The sequence below is a fragment of the Onychostoma macrolepis genome, chromosome 15, assembly GCF_012432095.1.
Source record: "Onychostoma macrolepis isolate SWU-2019 chromosome 15, ASM1243209v1, whole genome shotgun sequence".
Lineage (NCBI taxonomy): Eukaryota > Metazoa > Chordata > Actinopteri > Cypriniformes > Cyprinidae > Onychostoma > Onychostoma macrolepis.
Genome location: NC_081169.1, coordinates 11,089,596 through 11,108,362, shown reverse-complemented (window position 1 = coordinate 11,108,362; position 18,767 = coordinate 11,089,596). Strand labels below are relative to the sequence as shown.

Here is an 18,767-nt window from a genome sequence, read left to right as displayed (position 1 = left end):
TAAATGTCCATGTGAATACATTGATCCAGCCCTGCTGGTGGACTCTCATTTGGGTCATGAGAATTTAGGACAAGTTCAATCAACAGAGCATGATCAATTCAGCACCAGAGGGAAGCTCCACCAGTCAGCTTGGCCAAGAGACTCCCCTGTTCCAGTCTAGAAAAGTAACATAATTTGAAAGATAAGTCAAGATATTATACAGTCAGCACAAGACAGCTGAAGATGAAGGAACAGGAGTTATGCTGCATTTAAGTCCTCCTTTAAAATTCCTATAGATATAAAGATATCCTATAGATATTGTGCGTTTAAGTGATTTTGGACATTTTAGATTTTGGAATTTATTTTCTCTTAACCTTTTAGCACTAGTTTAGACAAATGAAGGGCAAATACTTTCACCCCAAATGCTGGAATACTTTTTCTCATCCCAGTTTAATATGCAGAGACAATGTTGTTTATAAAGTATAAACAATATTCTGCTTTCAAACGTTGCTTGAGCAACATGGTAAAATTGGTTCAACCAATGGTGGGAGTTTGAGGTGGAACTTACTGTAATGTGAGCATTTTGGCAAAAAAAACACCTCAGCTTTACTTTAGTCATGATCCTCTAACTCAAGGCTCAGAAAAATCCACTAGTAATTTGTGGTGACATTCAATCGCATGTAAACAGAACAATAATTAGGTAGAGTTAGTTATATTTTTATATATATATATATATATATATATAAAAAAATGTTCCATATGGGGGTTTGTAAGGGAACTGAAAGGAGTTTTTGAGTTAAAGAAAAGCTAATGATTCATTAAATCATAAAAATGTAAAATGAATTTTAAAACTCTAAACTTATATACTGTATCAAAACGTAATATTTTTCTTTGTTTACCTGCAAATCATGTGATAATTAACTTGAGAACTGTGAACATGCAAATGTGTGTTTAGACTATTGAAATATTACTAGTAATATTTTAGGTCAAAAGCTGATGCATCCCTGTTAAGCAAAGAATATAAATATGGAATAAATACGCTAAATAATAAATAGATCATTTCATCCATAATAGATGTTAAAGACAAGTATTTTTTTCCTTAGAAAAATATAACAGATGAGTCAAAAAACAGCAGTAAAAAATAATCAAAAATGCATAGAAAAGGCAGTATGTCTTTAAATTTTGGAAGGCGTTTTGTTACGCAAGTAGAATCTTGAGCAGTCTCCAGCACACTGAGGTCATTCTTCATAACTATAGCATTAATAGGCTTATAGGAAGTGTGCTGTGACTATGTGCACATGCTGTGCTCTGTTCGCAGAGACTAACATGTCAGAATAACAAAACTATTATCTCATTTACATTAGCTATTTCATAAGTATATATGATGAGCTGAGCTGGAAGAACATAGCAAGTACAAACACAACAACACAGACAACTGGCACTGCAGATGGGCGACTGAAAGTGTGTCATCACCATCTCCAGTCTAATCACCTCCGCCCGCGCTCCTCCTCTGTTTCTCTCCCCCCTCCCCTTCCTGTCTCTCTATCTTTCGTTCTCCATCCTCCCCTCACTGTCTATGTTGTGGAAAGACAAAAAGTTGATTTGTTCCTCAGAGGCTGCAGCTCAGCACATCCAGCCAAATTCGCATGTCTCCGTGCGTCAGCGCATGTTTCTGTGGGCGAGGACACATATGGTGATGAGACTGAGCACATGTGTTATTGTCGCCTCCTCCAAGTTAATCTCTGAAGAGGAGGTGTGGTTGCCTCCTCCTTCTTTTGGATCCCAAAACTGAATATTCAACAGCGTTTTGCCTCAAGCTTTTCATCGAACGTCAGTTTTGACTGTGAAACATCCTCGGGTGGTTCGATTTCGATACTTTACCTGGCTTTGGTCTTAAATCTCTCTAAAATGAGTTTCAGCAGTGATGTGGATGAGACAGAAGATGGGAGGTGAGTTTTTTTCTATTTAAAAATGAAGAATGAGCCTCAGTGGAAGAGGGTTATGGATGTTTTGCTTTGTGCCATTAAATTGTTTTTATTTTTTTTTAAATACACGGGCCCTAAAACCAGTGCATCTCTCAGATTAGTAACCAAGCTTATTCTGAAGGCTTGTATTTGGCTAATACTCTTACAGGAAGTAGCTGCATGAGCCTCCATATGGCTCAGATTAATAGATAAATTGATATACCAACTGAACAGATTAGCTGATACTTATCTGTCTTTCTATTATTAGATTTATTTGTTGTCGCTCTTCGTGGTTATCAAATGCAATGTAGGCTGGTTATGATCAGAAAACAATTAATGTCTGATGTTCCTCTCCTGCAAGGGCATCATTACAGAGAACGCAGTGGACTGAGAGGACTCTCGTGTCTCTACCTATCAGTTTCTCTTACTGGTGGCCTTAAAGGGCCACAGTTACACACACGACATGCAGAAGGAGAAATAGGTCACTTACATTGTGTATGAGGAAGCATTTTCTCTAAAAAAACAACTTTTTACCCCCTATAATCCTATAAAACTAAATAAATTAACCTAGCAATACTGTAATGCAAAAAGATTTATGTTTGTGGGTTTTTTACAGTTTCTCTACAGCAAATGTCAAAATGATCTCGCTTCCAAAAACTTTCCAGTAAAAATATCGGAGCATCCTTAAAACAGGATGTAATTACTCTAGAAGCAAAAATGAATACAGAAGTAAAATTAAATAAGATTTGTTTATAGAAAATATACCTTGAATTGTTTATTTCTATTTATTACAAATAAAGTTTAAGAACATTCTAAGAATATTTAAGAAATTTGATAATTGGGTAAGAAAAATAAATGCAATTTGAGATATATTCTCTTAAAACAAATCTTGTTGTATTATGATTTTGCTTTCTAGACTAATTTGTCTTGTTTTTTTGTTGGGAAAAAAGACAAAAACACTAATAGTGTATTTTTTCTTCACTTGAATGTTTTTTTAGAACCAACAGAAGATGATCCTACTTGATGCAGTGCATTCAAAATTTTGCCAAGTAGGGCATGTTCCTGGATCAACATCTTTTGTTAGTCCTGGAACAATGTTGATGTCAGCAAACATAGTTGTTACCAGATTCCTAACCTTTAACTCATTAATTGACCCTTAAATTGTAAGGAAATAATAGGTTGATAAGCATGTTGTTCAACTCACATCCCTCGCCCTAATCCTAACCTTACAATCTGATTGGTTGATGGGGATGTTGTTTCAGGTCCAACAATGATGTTGGTCCAGGAAAACATACCAGTTGCCAAATTGCAGTAAACAACTTCCATGAGTGTTTTTGTCGAGGGTGAAAAAAAAAAAAAAACACTTGATGAACCTTACTAATTGATGAGTCAACCATGGTGACTCATCACTAGTCCAAGCTGGTATGTACACAGCTGGACTAGAGCTATTTATAGCTGAAAACTGATGCTACATGCCAGTCTTTGTTTAATCAAAATATATTTTATGAACATAGTTATAAATGTTATTTAATATGGAAAATCAAGATGTTCAATTTTATCTCAAGGTTGAGTTATTCTTCAAGGGCATCAGACATTGTTGTCTGGACAGGTCAGCCTTTATATCAGTATAGTCTCAGCTCTTAGAACCTCCTGTATGTCAATCTACTTGATGTTTGATAGATAATCTATGAAGAACTGTGTACTTTGTAGCCATTGTTTTGAAAAAGAAGCCTCAGAGCTATTTTCAATGTCCTGCCCTTCACCCAAAATAAACAAAATCAATAATTCAAGACTCATGAGCTAGAAGACCTTCACCATTCTGTCCTGTCTGCACATTCAATAAAACCTTGTGTATTCCATTTATTTTTAATTTTAAAATGTTTTATTATTGCAACATAATGTGATAACTAAGTACACCATTCACTGGTTGATTTCTAGTAACATGCAAACACTGTGGCTCTGTTTTAGTGTTCTGACTTGTCAACTTCTGGCTTCTGACTTTGGACTTTGGGACTTTTTGGCTTTCAGATCGTTGAATCCTTAGAAAATGTTCTTTTTGCAATTTATGCAAATCACACAGTGGCATTAAATAAAAATTCACACTACGCGTTTTCAAAATGCATGTCATTGATCTTATTGTGAACGATTCATCCATGCGTATCTTTCATTTTATTGCATAACTTCATTTTCCAGTGAAATTACAAACTTCTCTCTCTCCAATTATTTGAGCCCAAAAGTTTTGGTGTGAATGCTGGAGTATGCGTATAGATAAAACTATAGTGTGCATGTGTCGAGTTACATAGGCACTCGACACATGCACACTAGTTAGCAGGGTTGGGCCGATAGACGATGCCATCATCCATTGCCGATGGCTGATAGACATCGCGATGTTGAGCCGACATCGTGACTAAGCCCCGCAAAAATCCAAAAATGGATAAAATCCACAGCATTCCCAATCCCGTGTTTGGAAAGAAAATGAGTGTACTATGGAACCCCTAAAGGGAATAAATACGAGATGGGAGGAAAATACATATTTCACTACTTTCTCTCGCAGTTATATCATTGGGTAATTATACTATATTGTGTATATAATTGCGGGCATCAGGGAGCCGCTATTATGCCTGGCATTGAAACTGGAATGTAACAGGCAACCGTTAGGAATCGTTATGTGTTTCCTGTGTAACTCCCCCCGATGTCATCGTCTATCGCAATGTTTCACTGTAGACATCGTCCGATGCCAATTTTGTAGACATCGCCCAACCCTACTAGTTAATTTCATCTTTGTTCAGTGTCTGTGCTGTTTCTCTCCAGAAGTTATAAATTTAAAAAAAAAAAAAGTCTTTCTTTTATACTTGCAGAAATCTCTTAACCACAAGCACTCGTCAAAGTGCCAGTTTACTGTAGTTGTATCTATACTGGTTTAACAATGGCTGTTTTTGTTGTTCCGTCTCTTCAGTTTTTTTTTTTTTTCGAGAACGCAGGCCACCTTGTGCACCAACCAATTTGTGCAAAAGAAAGAAAATACAGAAACCTGACTGTACAGAGTATGTACTATGTCGATGATAATGTTTACACTATACACACTGTAAGCATAACATATTATACACATAAAACGTGAAGCATACTTTTTGGCCTTTATTCCACATAAACTCTGTCACTCTAAGCTAGCATTCATGTGCAATGACGACATATTAAAATCCAGTCAAAAACCAATGGTCGTTTTTTTTTTTTTGATAATCATTACACTCAGATATAAATGTCATAATACGGAAGAAATTATCTGTTGCTACTTCAATTTCTGATTCTAAGCAAGGCTGCTTAGCAAAGGAGAGGTTGATGTCTTTTTTTAGCCATGCATTGCTAATAAGCAAGCTATCCCTAAAATATACATCACAGCAAGGGAAATATCCTTTAGAAAAATCCTGGCCAAATAATTATGCTTCTTAAATTGAGCTTGTGGCAGACTGAGAGAAAATTTGGTTGGGAAAAAGCCGCAGAAGCCCTTGTTGGTTAGGCAGAGTGTCAATCAAGCACAGAAGACTCATCCTGCTGATGGCAGTCTCTGATTTAGCTGTCTCACTGCATTAGAGCCCTCGGCTGTCTAACTCTTTAAAGCAACATGCGCACAGACACACATTTTATAGGAGGATTGTTTTACTAGGACGTTGGTTTAGTTTGCCTACTGAAAACATTCTGCGGCTTATGTCAGTGAATTCTGATCGAAAACTCCTACGTGATTGAATCGACAGCATGTACTGCAAACCAGAATGACCCACATATTCACACTGGCTGTGAGTGTGAAATGGTCACTGTGTCACTGTCTTGTATTGGTATTGATGATATTAGCAAAGGCCAGTTTCTCTTAGATAAACATTTGGTCTGACCCCTTTTCCCCTGTCATCTGCAAACATGATTACTCGTGTCTCTGTATTTGACGTATGTGGGTGTGTGCGGGTGTCGTGTTTATGTGTGTGAGTGTAACCTCAATCTGAACAGGTGTGATATGGTGCAGCTTCTTTAGACGTGCTGCGGCAGATGGCCAGAGAAACAAGTCGCCTTTGCTTCCTGGGTCAGATGATGTTTGCAAACAGGGTCTATAAGGTACTGAAACTAGGTCATGGGCGGGTAGATTTGTATCTGTCCTCCACAAATGTGTGTACACCCGGACTGGGCTCTTATTTGATTAATTATTTGGTGAAATAGGACACAATAACTTTAAAGGCAGCATTTATTTGACTAAAAATAGAGTAAAAATAGTAATATTGTGAAATATTATTGCAATTTAAAATAACTTCTATTTGAATATATTTTAAAATGCAATTTATTCCTGTAATGCAAAGCTGAACTTTCAGCAGCCATTGAAATCATTAGTAAATATTTATTTAGTGCTTAAAAAACATTTTGTATTATCATCAATGTTTAAATAAGTTGTGCTGCTTAATATTTTTGTGGAAACTGATTTTATATATATGATGATGATGAATGATTTTTTTTTTGTGAGGTTCTTTGATGAATATAAAATTGAAGTCTTTACTGCACCTTTGATCAATTTAATGTGTCCTTGCATAGTATAAGTATTAGTTTTAAAAATATAAAACTTTATTTCAATGGTAGTAATTTAGAGATGCATGATATATTGGTAACATATCGGTTACATACATATATACATATGTATACATACAGTGTGTGTGTGTATGTATGTATATATATGTGTGTGTGTGTGTGTGTGTTTGGTATTATTATTATTTAGATAACCTCTGCGATCTTGTAACTTTGAAAACACTAGTAATTTAATTCTAGAATTTAAAAAAAATTCTCAGCGTATTATTGTTACTTTATTTAGACAAATTATAGACTTTAGTATTGGTTATTCGCCAGGTATCGGCATAATAATGAAAATTGTAATGATTTTGTATTGGTTCAAATATTTATATCAGGCGAACCTTAATTGCTTGTCTCATGATACTATAACTTTGGGATTTTACCGTAGGGCGTTGAAGGTCATTATTTACACGCCTTCATGTCAGTCCAAACCTGTATGACATTTTTTTCTTCTGCTGAATACAAAATACAATATTTAGAGGAATATCTCAGCTCCTGTTTTCCATACAATGAAAGCATATTGTGATTAGGGGCTTTCAAGCTGCAAAAAGAAATGTCCCATATAAATGTCCTTTATGAAGCTTGATAGCCTTTGATCACATTCATTTTCTTATTTAATTGAGCAGCATCAATATTCTTAAGAATTTATTTTATGTTCCACAAAAAAATAAATAAATAAATCACAGGATTGAAACGATAAGAAGGTGAGTAAATAATGAGAATTTTCAATTTTAGCTGAACTATCCTGTTAATCCCTGCTGAAACAAATCATGAGCGTCTATTTTCTCGCCTGTCCTCTCAGTGCCAGTTACCGGGCCTGAGCACAGCCTACCGTAAGAGACTGGAGTGTCACGCTACAATTACTCCCTTTTTCGAAAGCATCCAAAAAGCCTCCATTACACTGTCCACCCACGGTGTCTCTGAAATGAGCGCAGGCAGCTGCCGCGGTTCGATTCCTTGCACTGAGAGCATTGATTTTAGCAATAATGAGACAAAGGCTATATCTGCTTCTCCGCCTCTGTACTGTATTTTGAGTCATACTGCGGGCTTTACCTCATCGGCTTCTCTACAGTCAGACGGAGATGGCGCAGGGGAGCTTAAGATGGTCTTTTGTAGATGTGTGCCTTTTGCTCAGCGGGCCATTTTTGATTTTAATATTTACTTGTGACGCTGTAGGCCTCGTGCTCAGTGAAGCATCCTAAGTGAGTTTTAGCCCCTTCACTGCTCTGTTTCTTTCTCTCTCTTTAAACCCATTACCTTAAAGGAATAGTTCACCCAGAAATGAGAATTCATTCATTATTCACATTTGCATTCAGTTTCACAAAATCCTCATAAAAATAGCATAAAAGTAGTCCATTCAACTCATGCAGGTGTCTTATGAAACCATAACTTTTTAAAAATGTTATTGTTAATTTTAAAGTATTATTTCATTGGTATATGTTTGGGCCATCACACAGGCACATAAAGAGAAGTGATCTGCCAGATGTTTTGTGTATGAAGTCTTGAATGTGTTGTTTTGATTTAGTCTTGGTTCACTCTACCCATGTTGCTCCAGCTGGTTTTCATTTGGTGATGAAATCATTTCCATGGAATGGCTTGGGTGGCTCTTATGGCTGTTGTGTGACTTTCACATGCATGTTTTGGAAATTTCCCTGGCAAGTCTCATAAGAACCTCTCAAGAACAAACTGTTTTCTTTGCCTTATGTTTTGGAAATTCGTTTGCGATACCAAAATCTTTTGGTTTTTGGATGTGATAATTGTTTTGTTTATTATATTTAATTGTGTGCATTCTAATTTTCTGTATTTTCACATTTAGATAAACTTTGGCATCATCTAAAAAATGCTGGGTTAAATACAACCCAGTACTGGGTAAAATATGGACAAACCCGGCGATTGGGTTGTTTTCAACCAACAGTTGGGTTAAATGTTTAACCCAACCTTCTGGGTAGTAACCCAACCACTGGGTCCAAATAACACAATCGCTGGGTTTGTCCATATTTCACCCAGCCTTTTTTAGAGTGTAATGCTTACTTAAATGTAATATTTAAAAACATCAATAACATTTTAGAGGTGTTAGTGAGGCCAGCAGGGGGTGCTCACCCTGTGGTCTGTGTGGGTCCTAGCGCCCCAGTATAGTGATGGGGACACTGTACTGTAAAAAGCACCGTCCTTCGGATGAGACGTTAAACCGAGGTCCTGACTCTCTGTGGTCATTAAAAATCCCAGGATGTCTTTCTAAAAGAGTAGAGGTGTGTGTTCTGGCGCACTATGGCTGCCGTCGCATCAGCCAGGTGGATGCTGCACACTGGTGGTAGTTGTGGAGATACCCCCTGACAATGTAAAGCTCTTTGAGTGCTTAGAAAAGCGCTATATAAATGTAAGGAATTATTATTATTTATTTAAATTTCTACATTTCACAAAATTTATATCTATTTATTTCATACTCTACAATTAATATAATATTGTGATGCCTATATTAATTTTAGTTTTTATTGTTCTATTTTGACAAAATGTGTAGAATATTATTATCGGCCAGTTATAGATTATGAAGTTATTGGTCAACTTCAGGTAATTGAAATAATTCCGAAATAAAATTAATATAAATATTAGATGAAAATGTAATTAAAAAAACTTAAACTAGAAAGGACCTGCTACACTGTAAAAAAAAAAATTAAAATTTTAAGTTTGCTCAACTTTTTTTTTTTTTTTTCAGTGTACACTGTAAAAAAAACAAAAAAAAGTTGAGCGAACTTAAAATTTTAAGGCAACCAGCTTCAGCAGATTTTTGAGTTTGCTCAACTTATTTTTGTGGGAGATTCTCAAATTTTTGTTGTGTAAACTTAAAACGACAAGTTGAGAAAACTCAAATCTGCTGAAGCTGGTTGCCTTTTTTTTTTTACAGTGAATAAATAAATTTATGATCAAGTACTAAAATGACTAAAACATAAATAAAAAATCAATTAAAGCTATATGGAAATATTGAAACATAATTTTAAAAATTACAAAAACACATTACAAAATAATTACAAGTTAAACTAAAATTTAAAAGATAACGGAAAGTATAAAAATAAAAGCTAATTAGAAATATTAATAAATACTGTATTATAATTGTATACAATCCTAAAATAACTCTAACCATTTATCAACCATATTATGAAAATAATTGTCTTTTAATATTGATAATTACTAATTATGTGACAAATAATGAAATATGAAAATGTTAATTGTCAACTTTAAAAGGTCTAGCTTTTTCTTCTTACGTAATCACCCCCTATGAAACATGTCAGGTGAACCTCAAACCAGCCTAATATAGTGTTTAAGACCAATTAGTCAACTAGTTCTCCAGGCAACTCACTGATTTCCTAAAATATGTCATTTTGACATTCCCAGCATTGACAGTCAGTGCTGCATCAGTCAGGATATTTGTGACTGGCACCACAGTGTGAGCGACACACATTAGAACTGTGTGACCTCAATAAGATTCAATAAGGGAGTTTAGTCTTGTCTCCCTCCCCTTCTACATCTCAAGCTCCCTCTTTCTTCTCCTTATAAAGTCTCTTCTCTTTCTCTCTCTCTCTCTCTCTCTGGCTTTTGGCCTGTTCTCTGTCTCCAAACGACTTCTCCTCCCTCTTTGCTCTTCTGTAGCTTTGGCAGCCCTTCAGCCATTAGATCAACCCTGAAAGTAGAGCAGAATCTCAGAAGCCCCTCCCTTTCCTCTTCCTGCAAATTAACTGACTTGTTGGTCATCTTGACATTACCGTAACGTCCCGTTGCCTCATTAAAAATGCCATATGGTTTACTCAGCTGCTCATTCCCGCCTCATACCCAGGCAAGTGCCATTCTGCTGAGGGATTCCTGCGTATCCCGTCAAGATATGTCAAGCTCAGCAACAGGCGCGTGCCAGAGCTGAGTAAAGCCCCCAGAGAGACCTAGATGCCACGGCTATTAAAAAAACGCACTCATATATAGCAGCATGTGGTCTTTTGAGTATGTTGGTGTGTTTTGGGTGTATACATTTGGGCTAGACGTTTATAGTGGTACTTCCGGTGCTCAATGTCTGCCACCTGTTACCCGTAAAGCTTCAGGGCTTTGGGAAACGTGCGCTTTTGGCCACTGACGTGAAGCTATAAAAGCAAAGGCGGTCGTGTGGCATGTGGTTCATATTGAAGAACAGAGTACAACAGTTCGTGTGTAACTTTTCAATGAGAAGATATGCCAAACCGTGTCAAAAGATGGTAATGATGCTGCTGCTAAACTCTCTTAAAACTTGACTTTTTTTATAGTGATATGAAAAATAGTGATATTTTAAAAGTGAGAAAACTTCTGTCAAATCTGTATAATGTTTTTAGTTTAAAAAAAATATGGTTAACACTTTACAATAAGGTGTCATTTGTTAACATTAGTTAATGTATTAACTAACATGAACAAACAATGAACAATGCATTTATTACACTATTTATTAATCTTTGTTCATGTTAGTTAATGAAAATACAGTTGTTCATTGTTTGTTCATGTTAGTTCACAGTGCATTAACTAATGTTAAACACAACTTGTGATTTTAATAATGCATTAGTAAATGTTGAAATTAACATTATCTACTATTAAGAAATGTTGTAGAAGTAATGTTCATTCTTAGTTCATGTTTACTAATGTTGTTAACTAATGATAACTAATGAACCTTATTGTAAAGTGTTACCAAAATATATATATATATATATATATATATATATATATATATATATTCAGTATGTATATTGTTATTATTAGGGTGTCTTTAACTAAAACTAAAAATATGTTTGTTTTTTCTGTTAAATTGAAATAAAGTTAAAAATAAAATAAAATACAAGTATTAGATGAAAACGTTTTTAGTAAACTTTTCTTTACTGTAAGTTAAAGTGAAAGCTGAAAATATGCGATAGTTCAAAATATATATATCAACTGTAATAATATATAAATAATACTAAAATAACACTGACTTAAATATTGCACACAAGTTATATAGACTTTTTTCAGTCTCAGTCCCCAATTACCTTTTTGTAAGAGCAGCTAGGACATTTTTCAAAATATCTTATTTTGTGTTTCACTGAAGAATTAATGTCTTATGGGTTTGAAATGACATAAGGGCGAGTAAGCTATGACAGAATTAAAATTTTTAGTGAACTATCTTAAGTTTTTCCATTTTAATGTCTTAGTATATGTACTACTGTATATTTTTCTCAGTGGAATTTTTATGATGTGAATGTTTAACTTGGACTAACCAGCTTTGGATATTTGCATTCTTCAGAGCAGCTTGGCTTTGTGGTGTTGTGCATCAGAATTTGAAATTACCAATGCAAATTAAGGGTAGAATGAATGACCTAATTATGCTGCATAAATAGGCCTCTTGGGAGCAAAGCAATTGTTTTTTTTAGACAGAAGTGAATACATTCTCTGTAATTTCAGTTTAATCCAATATAGCATGGTTATTTGCATACCCAAAATATGAAATTAATAGTTTGGATTCAATTACTAAGTGTTGGTGGCAATTTTTGATATCCAAATTTTGCAGATTGCATCCTGCCTGTCCAGCGTGACTGGAAATATTGCCTTCTGTATGATGTGTCAACATTCACTTGACAACCAGCTAGTCTGTGTCCTAATAAATCTGACTTTTGGATGTTACTTTGATCCTGAGGTGAAATAAGGGCTCTTTTGTTCATCATATGTACTGTATGTGTCTAATGTGTCTTCTTTTTTGTTCTCAGCAACAGAGAGTTTGAGAGCGTGGAGATGAATAAGCTGCGTCAGAGCCTGCGCAGGAAGAAGCCCACCTACGTGCCGGAGGCCAGCCGGCCGCACCAATGGCAGGCAGACGAAGAGGCTGTACGAAAGGGCAAATGCAACTTTCCTGTCCGGGTAAGTTGAGAAGTTAAATGGCAGGGCTTCCAAATTCATCCAGAGGGTTGTTAACAGACATCTTGCTTTAATAATTTAGAATAAGATGATGTACATGATCTAACAGCGCAGTCACACAAGGCTTTCAGCATGCAAAGTTACTTTAGACGTTGCAGCTAATATTGGCAAAAGGATATGACATTTTGATTAAAGCCTACAAAGACATACATTTTCTTTCTTTGGAACATGAGCACAGATGAATCATTCGCAATAAGGGTAGGAAAGTGTATAAAGAAAGTAAACGGTGTCTGTTTCATTTTGATTTGAACTCATGTGAAATACACTCGGCCAACATAAATGTCTGGAGAGTGTAGTTTATGATGTTCCATATGACATATGCTGTTCTAAGAATTAACACTCGTGTAATTGAGTTTTTAAATGAAAATACACACAAACACACAAAGAGGCTGTTGTTTAAAAGCAGTACTAGTGCGAGAGGGAGAATGATAATGGGTATAATGGAAAAAATCCAGATGTAGATTGATTTTTGTTTTTTTTAAAGGTTTGAAAGTCAGTAACACTCTCACAGTGTCTGGCTGAAGGCCAAAAGCTATAGAGCTTTGAGCAAACACAGACTTGAACTTAAAGGGTGACTTATCAAACCCCCACACAATAATAACATCAAACTGATGCCTGGAATAGAACACTAAGGATTGTTGTATATACTAATGTTCAAAAGTTCAGGGTTGGTAAGATTTTCGTGCTCAACAGGCTGCATTTATTTGATCAAAAATACAGTAAAAACAGTAATATTGTAAAATAGAATTACAATTTTGATGAAGAGAAAGAAACAGCATTTATTAGAACTAGAAATCTTTTCTAATCAATTCAGTGCATCCTTGCTGAATAAAAGTATGAATTTCTTTTAAAAAACATATTTATCATTGACCCCAAACTTTTGAATGGTAGTTTTGTGAATATTTTAATGACTTAAAACAGAGTTGTCAATGTAACACGTTCGTTTAGTGTGAAAAAAAATATCACAAGAAATGACCATTTCCCAGAATGTGGCTAGTATTAATAGGCTATTAAAGTCAAATCTCACAAAATATTGATATATGAAGAGTTCAGATGCAAAAGCCTCAAAGTGCCATCTGAAATTTTCTTCTAAAATGAGCATTTTTCTCAGGTTGCTTTGTTTATGTTCAGTTATTTCACATTTGTGGCAATGAAAAGAACCTATTCATTGCCATTAAAGTGAAATTACTGAACTTACACATAGAAGTCTGATAAAAATGCTCATTTTAGAAGAAAATTTCAAACTGCATTTAGAGGCTTTTGCATCTGAACGCTTCATATGTGATTAATGTAATTTATTAATCAGCATATCATGTAATTAATTCAATTGAAATCGTTTGACAGTATTGTTTTGAAATGAAAAGAGGCTCTTTCAAGACTAAAGATGGTCTGTATCATTAAGTAAAGTGGAGGATGTATTGCATTGGATCTTGCATAATTAAATTCAGCCTAATTTTACTCTCCAGCCCGAGGCATCAGGAGTCTCTTTGCGACTGAGATGTAATCCTGTAATGGCCTCTGTCCTCATGGCCACCATAATCACATAACCCTGGCTTGATGACTATTAATTGTGTCCATGTGAGGACATTTTGATTGGTTTTGGCTGGATAAAATGTCCCACAAAACACATCCTCTGCTGTGTTTTCAACGGGTTCCTCGTTGAAATCTACACAAGCCCTGTTTGGACTAGTTTTCCCTGAAGAAGTTGAGTAAATTTGTGTTCCTGTCTGTTTTTCTCACATAACCTCAGCAAAAAATTACAGAGCAGTGATTTATTTATTTTTTTTCACAATGCGTCGCAAATGTTGTTCAGGGAAATAATGGTGTGGTAGATGTAGTGGATGAAATATAGAAAATGTGGATTTCATCAGTTTTGACCTCTCTCTCTGTTTTCCTCCCTTTTCTGTCTCTTTTTTTTTTTTTTTCTGCAGTACCTCGGTCTGGTGGAGGTAGAGGAGTCCAGAGGGATGCATGTGTGCGAAGAAGCAGTGAAAAAACTGAAAATGGTGAGTACTGTAGTGCTTTCCATCCCCACGCAATAAAACATACACCTGCTGTAAAAAAGCAAATTGGCAGCCAAATAAGCTCTTTTGTGCATATGTACAGTCATCCAGTACGGACAATATATTCCCTATATTATCTTAACTCAGTTATATTGAGTTAAGGTGGAAATATCAGGAAATTATAAAGTTAATTTACATATGTTTTCTAGACCTAATAATCATAAATTCATTGTAATATAATAGAATAGAATTTATCATAATAGAAATTTTTATTGTGAACATACTGTACATTTTGTCAGTTTTCCTGTGTTCTGAAATATTTATTATTATTATTATTATTATTATTATTATTATTATTATTACACTCATGTGTGCCATCTCTATAAAAGAGTAATACTAATATGTGACCCTGGAACACAAAACCAGTCATAATTAGTAAATGTTTTTAAATTGAAATTTATACATCATTTGAAAGCTGAATAAATAAGCTTTCCATTGATGCATGGTTAGGATATTGTTAGGATATGACAATATTTGGCTGAGATACAACTATTTGAAAATCTGGAATCTGAGGGTGCAAAAAAATCTAAATATTAAGAAAATTGCCTTTAAAGTTGTCCAAATTAAGTTCTTATTCTTATTCAATGCATATTAATTTACGGTAGGATTTTATTTACTGCAAATTGTACAGTAGGAAATTTACAAAATATCTTCATGGAACATGATCTTTACTTAAAGGGATAGTTCACCCAAAAATGAAAATTCTGTCATTAATTACTCACCCTCATGTCTTTCCAAACCCGTAAGACCGCCGTTCATCTTCGGAACACAAATTAAGATATTTTTGTTTGAATCTGAGAGCTCTCTGACCCTCCCATAGACAGCAAGGGTCCTTGCACGATCAAGGTCCAGAAAAGTACCAAGATGATCGACAAAGTAGTCCATGTGACATCAGTCTGTCAACTGTAATTTTACGAAGCCACAAGAATACTTATTGCGCAAAGAAAACATAAATAACGATTTTAAAAATAACGACTAAAATATCTTAATTTGTGTTCCGAAGATGAACCGAGGTCTTACGGGTTTGGAACGACGTGAGGGTTAGTAATTAATGACAGAATTTTCATTTTTGGGTGAACTATCCCTTTAACATCCTATTCATTTTTGGCATAAAAGAAAAAATCGATAATTTTGACCCATACTATGTATTGTTGGCTATTGCTACAAATATACCCGTGCTACTTATTTTTGTGGTTCAGGGTCACATATATAAAAATGACTTATGCATCTGTAATATGCACTAAAAATGCCATCTAGATAAGTTGCTCGATAAGTGGAAAATGTTTGTAAATTTTGAAAAGAAATATAGATTTACATAGTAAATATAAATAGTTTTTTTTATCATTCTGAGCTCTAAAGTATTTAATTGCTTAGAAATTGCTTTTTTAGCACTGCTTTATAAAATATTTGAAGTTGCTTTATGAATTATATGCTCTATAAAATCTGTATAATTTCTGCAGTGTAGGTCAATTTGAACCATGCATAACCAGAAACCCCCAAAAAAACAGTCATATAACTAGGTCTTAATTTTGGCCTCTGACACACAGACTGATTCCCATCCATTTGTAAAACCCCTCACTTCCTGCTTTCCTCATTGCGGGAGACCATAAGCTCTTTGACGACCTGTGAGGACTTAGGATTTAATGTACTGAGAGTCTACAAAGTCTCATTTATTTAAAAAATCAATCTTTATGGAGCGTAGCTGCTGTCGATGGCTATTGTCTTCAGTATTGCTGCTCTGTCAATAGTCATTTCCTGAGCTTGCAAATCTCATTACTGAATTGTCAGAGCAGAACTATAATATGTAATGATTTTTTATCATGTAAAAACTTTTCACCCACTAGTGCTGTCTGTGTGACACTTGTCTGTGTGTGTGGCCCTTGTCTTTGGGGCCCCTCCATCTGTTCATATACGCTCTGCCCTTTCATCGCCATGTTGGCAGTTCCTGCTGAGTCTGTCTACACAGCCACTTCATTTATTTTCTCTTCTTCCCCAAACCCCCAAAGCCTTTATCTCATTCTGCTTTGAGCTTGTGCTTGTTCCTTATTCTCCCAGTCTCTTCTTCACCTCGTGTTCTGCTGTCTTAGCAAATTTGGACAGTGACTTTTGGGATGCTTGTAACGTCAGCTGAAATCCTTCAGTTTTTCTTGATTTAGTTGGATCCTTCAGTTTAACTTATTCCTACAGTTTTTTTCAAGATGAAATGCTTTTCATGGTGTTCTAACCTTCACTCTCTCAGACAGACTTGCACTCACAACAGATTTACTGAAAGATTTAAACCCTGTTCCACAACCTAGAGAGCTGCCTTGCAGTCCACTGAGCCTGTCCTAAATGTGCACTCGATGTGCAACTGCAGTCCACATGCAATGCTGCTTTGCTTCTTGAGTTTGGCTGTGGAAATAATAATAATAATAATAATAGTGCCCTACTGTTTTGGGTCCCAAAAGTCAGTAAGATTTTTTTAAATGATTAATATTTTTGAAAGAATTCTCTTGTGCTCACCAAAGTAGCATTTATTTGATTAAAAATACAGTAAAACAGTAATATCGTGAAGTATTATTTAAATGTAAAATAACTGTTTTCTATTTTAATATATTTTAAAGTGTAATTTATTAATTGATGCAAAGCTGAATTTTTGAAATAATGTTACAAAAGATTTCTGTAACTTTTGATGAATTTTTATTTTCCTTGCTAAATAAAATAATTAATTTCTTTAAAAAAAAATAATACAAAATATAGTGACCCCATTTTTTAATGGTAGTGTAAAATACCTATTTGACTGTGTGAACAAACAAAAAAAATGAAGACAACAAATGTTAAATTTGGTAAATGATATATAAGAAAAGGCTAATGTGGTAATGATAATAAATAATAATATAACCCAAATTATAATAATAACCAAATAATAATACCAAATTTGAATAGTTTTCTGGCCTTGATGGGTCTTGTCCCTGAAACTCACTGCATTGCATCACAGGTCAACATGTTATTGGGCAGCTCTCTGATACGCTTCGAGCCGACAAAAGCTAAACCTGTCATAGAAATGTCAAAAATAGCAAAAAATGTTGTGCTAGCATGCTTGATGCAGAGCAAATCAAAACCTCTGCAGTAGTGCTAATATCCTGTTGTGTCCTGTTGTGATTTTGTTTCAATATTTCTTCTCAGAGTGGGAAAAAAACTGTCAAGGCTGTGCTTTGGGTGTCTGCTGATGGCCTGAGAGTAGTAGACGACAAAACCAAGGTAAGTGTGTATAGGCATTGTGTTGTGTGTCCATTGAAAGCCATTAATCAAGGATAAAAAAAAGTCTCTGAAGCCCAGAAAAGCTCCCAAGCCATCAATTAGCTGAGTCCGTCAGCAAAGAGAGTAAATCTGTAGGAAACACAAAATATGCAGTAGGAGGAAGCTGGCAGGCCTCCAAAAGACCTGTCACATGACCATCCAGCTTCATAAGACATCACACAGATCGTCTCAGACACAAGATGGCTTTTAAGACCAAGGGTTCCCGTGTCTCTCACGGTTGGGTTTTTCTTTTCAAAGTTCAAGGATTAATGTAACATCCTTCCCTCACACAAAACCCGGAAAGTTAACCAGAAAAGGTCAAAGGCCTTACATAATGAGTTCAATTATCCCCCGTTCCTCCTTTTCAGCGCACACAGTAAAAGGCGGAAGGCCACAAAGCTTTCTTTTTTTGTTTCTCGTAAGGGCCTCAAACACAGTCATTCACTCACTATGCCCTTCGAGTAATCCTCCCGTATGCATATGAGTCAGCAGTACCACCTAATCCTTCCTGCCACTGTCATACACCACCTGTGTGTCCTGCACCTCCTCCTCTCCTGACTCTGGTTAAACTTCACTCGTCAATTTATTAATAACAGTAAAAGGCATGGTTCAACACTAAGGATTTTTTTTTTCTACTGGCTCGATTGGACCTGTGGTTAAAATTTTTATTTGCTCTGCCAAAATGTCCTATAGCCCTGCCACAAAAATGAATGAATAAATAAATAAATTATTATTTTCATTGTTTTTGACCATGTAACCCTGTATTCTAATAAATAAGGTTACGACACCACAATTCTAGATACCAGTGAATTTTCACAATTCTGCATTCCAAATTCGATACCACAGTTAATCTACTAGCCTACCTATTATAGCGTTATTATATTAAAATGTTTTAATAATGTTATATTATAACAGTTAAACAGTAAAC

At 35.2% G+C, this 18,767-nt stretch overlaps 1 protein-coding gene across 3 annotated transcripts in view; it reads left to right on the top strand.

The window, feature by feature from the left end:
* numbl (NUMB like endocytic adaptor protein) overlaps positions 1–18,767 on the top strand; it is a 53,092-nt gene that overhangs the window by 22,094 nt on the left and 12,231 nt on the right. Inside the window, exons 1-4 of one of the 3 annotated variants that reach the window (XM_058745343.1) lie at positions 1,570–1,928; positions 12,290–12,440; positions 14,429–14,503; positions 17,726–17,800. In XM_058745343.1, coding sequence (XP_058601326.1) covers positions 1,888–1,928; positions 12,290–12,440; positions 14,429–14,503; positions 17,726–17,800 — 342 coding nt within the window. In that variant the 5' untranslated portion in view covers positions 1,570–1,887. Of the gene's footprint in view, positions 1–1,569; positions 1,929–5,905; positions 6,045–12,289; positions 12,441–14,428; positions 14,504–17,725; positions 17,801–18,767 lie in introns of those variants that run through there. The other 2 variants (XM_058745345.1, XM_058745344.1) reach the window with 2 other exon arrangements.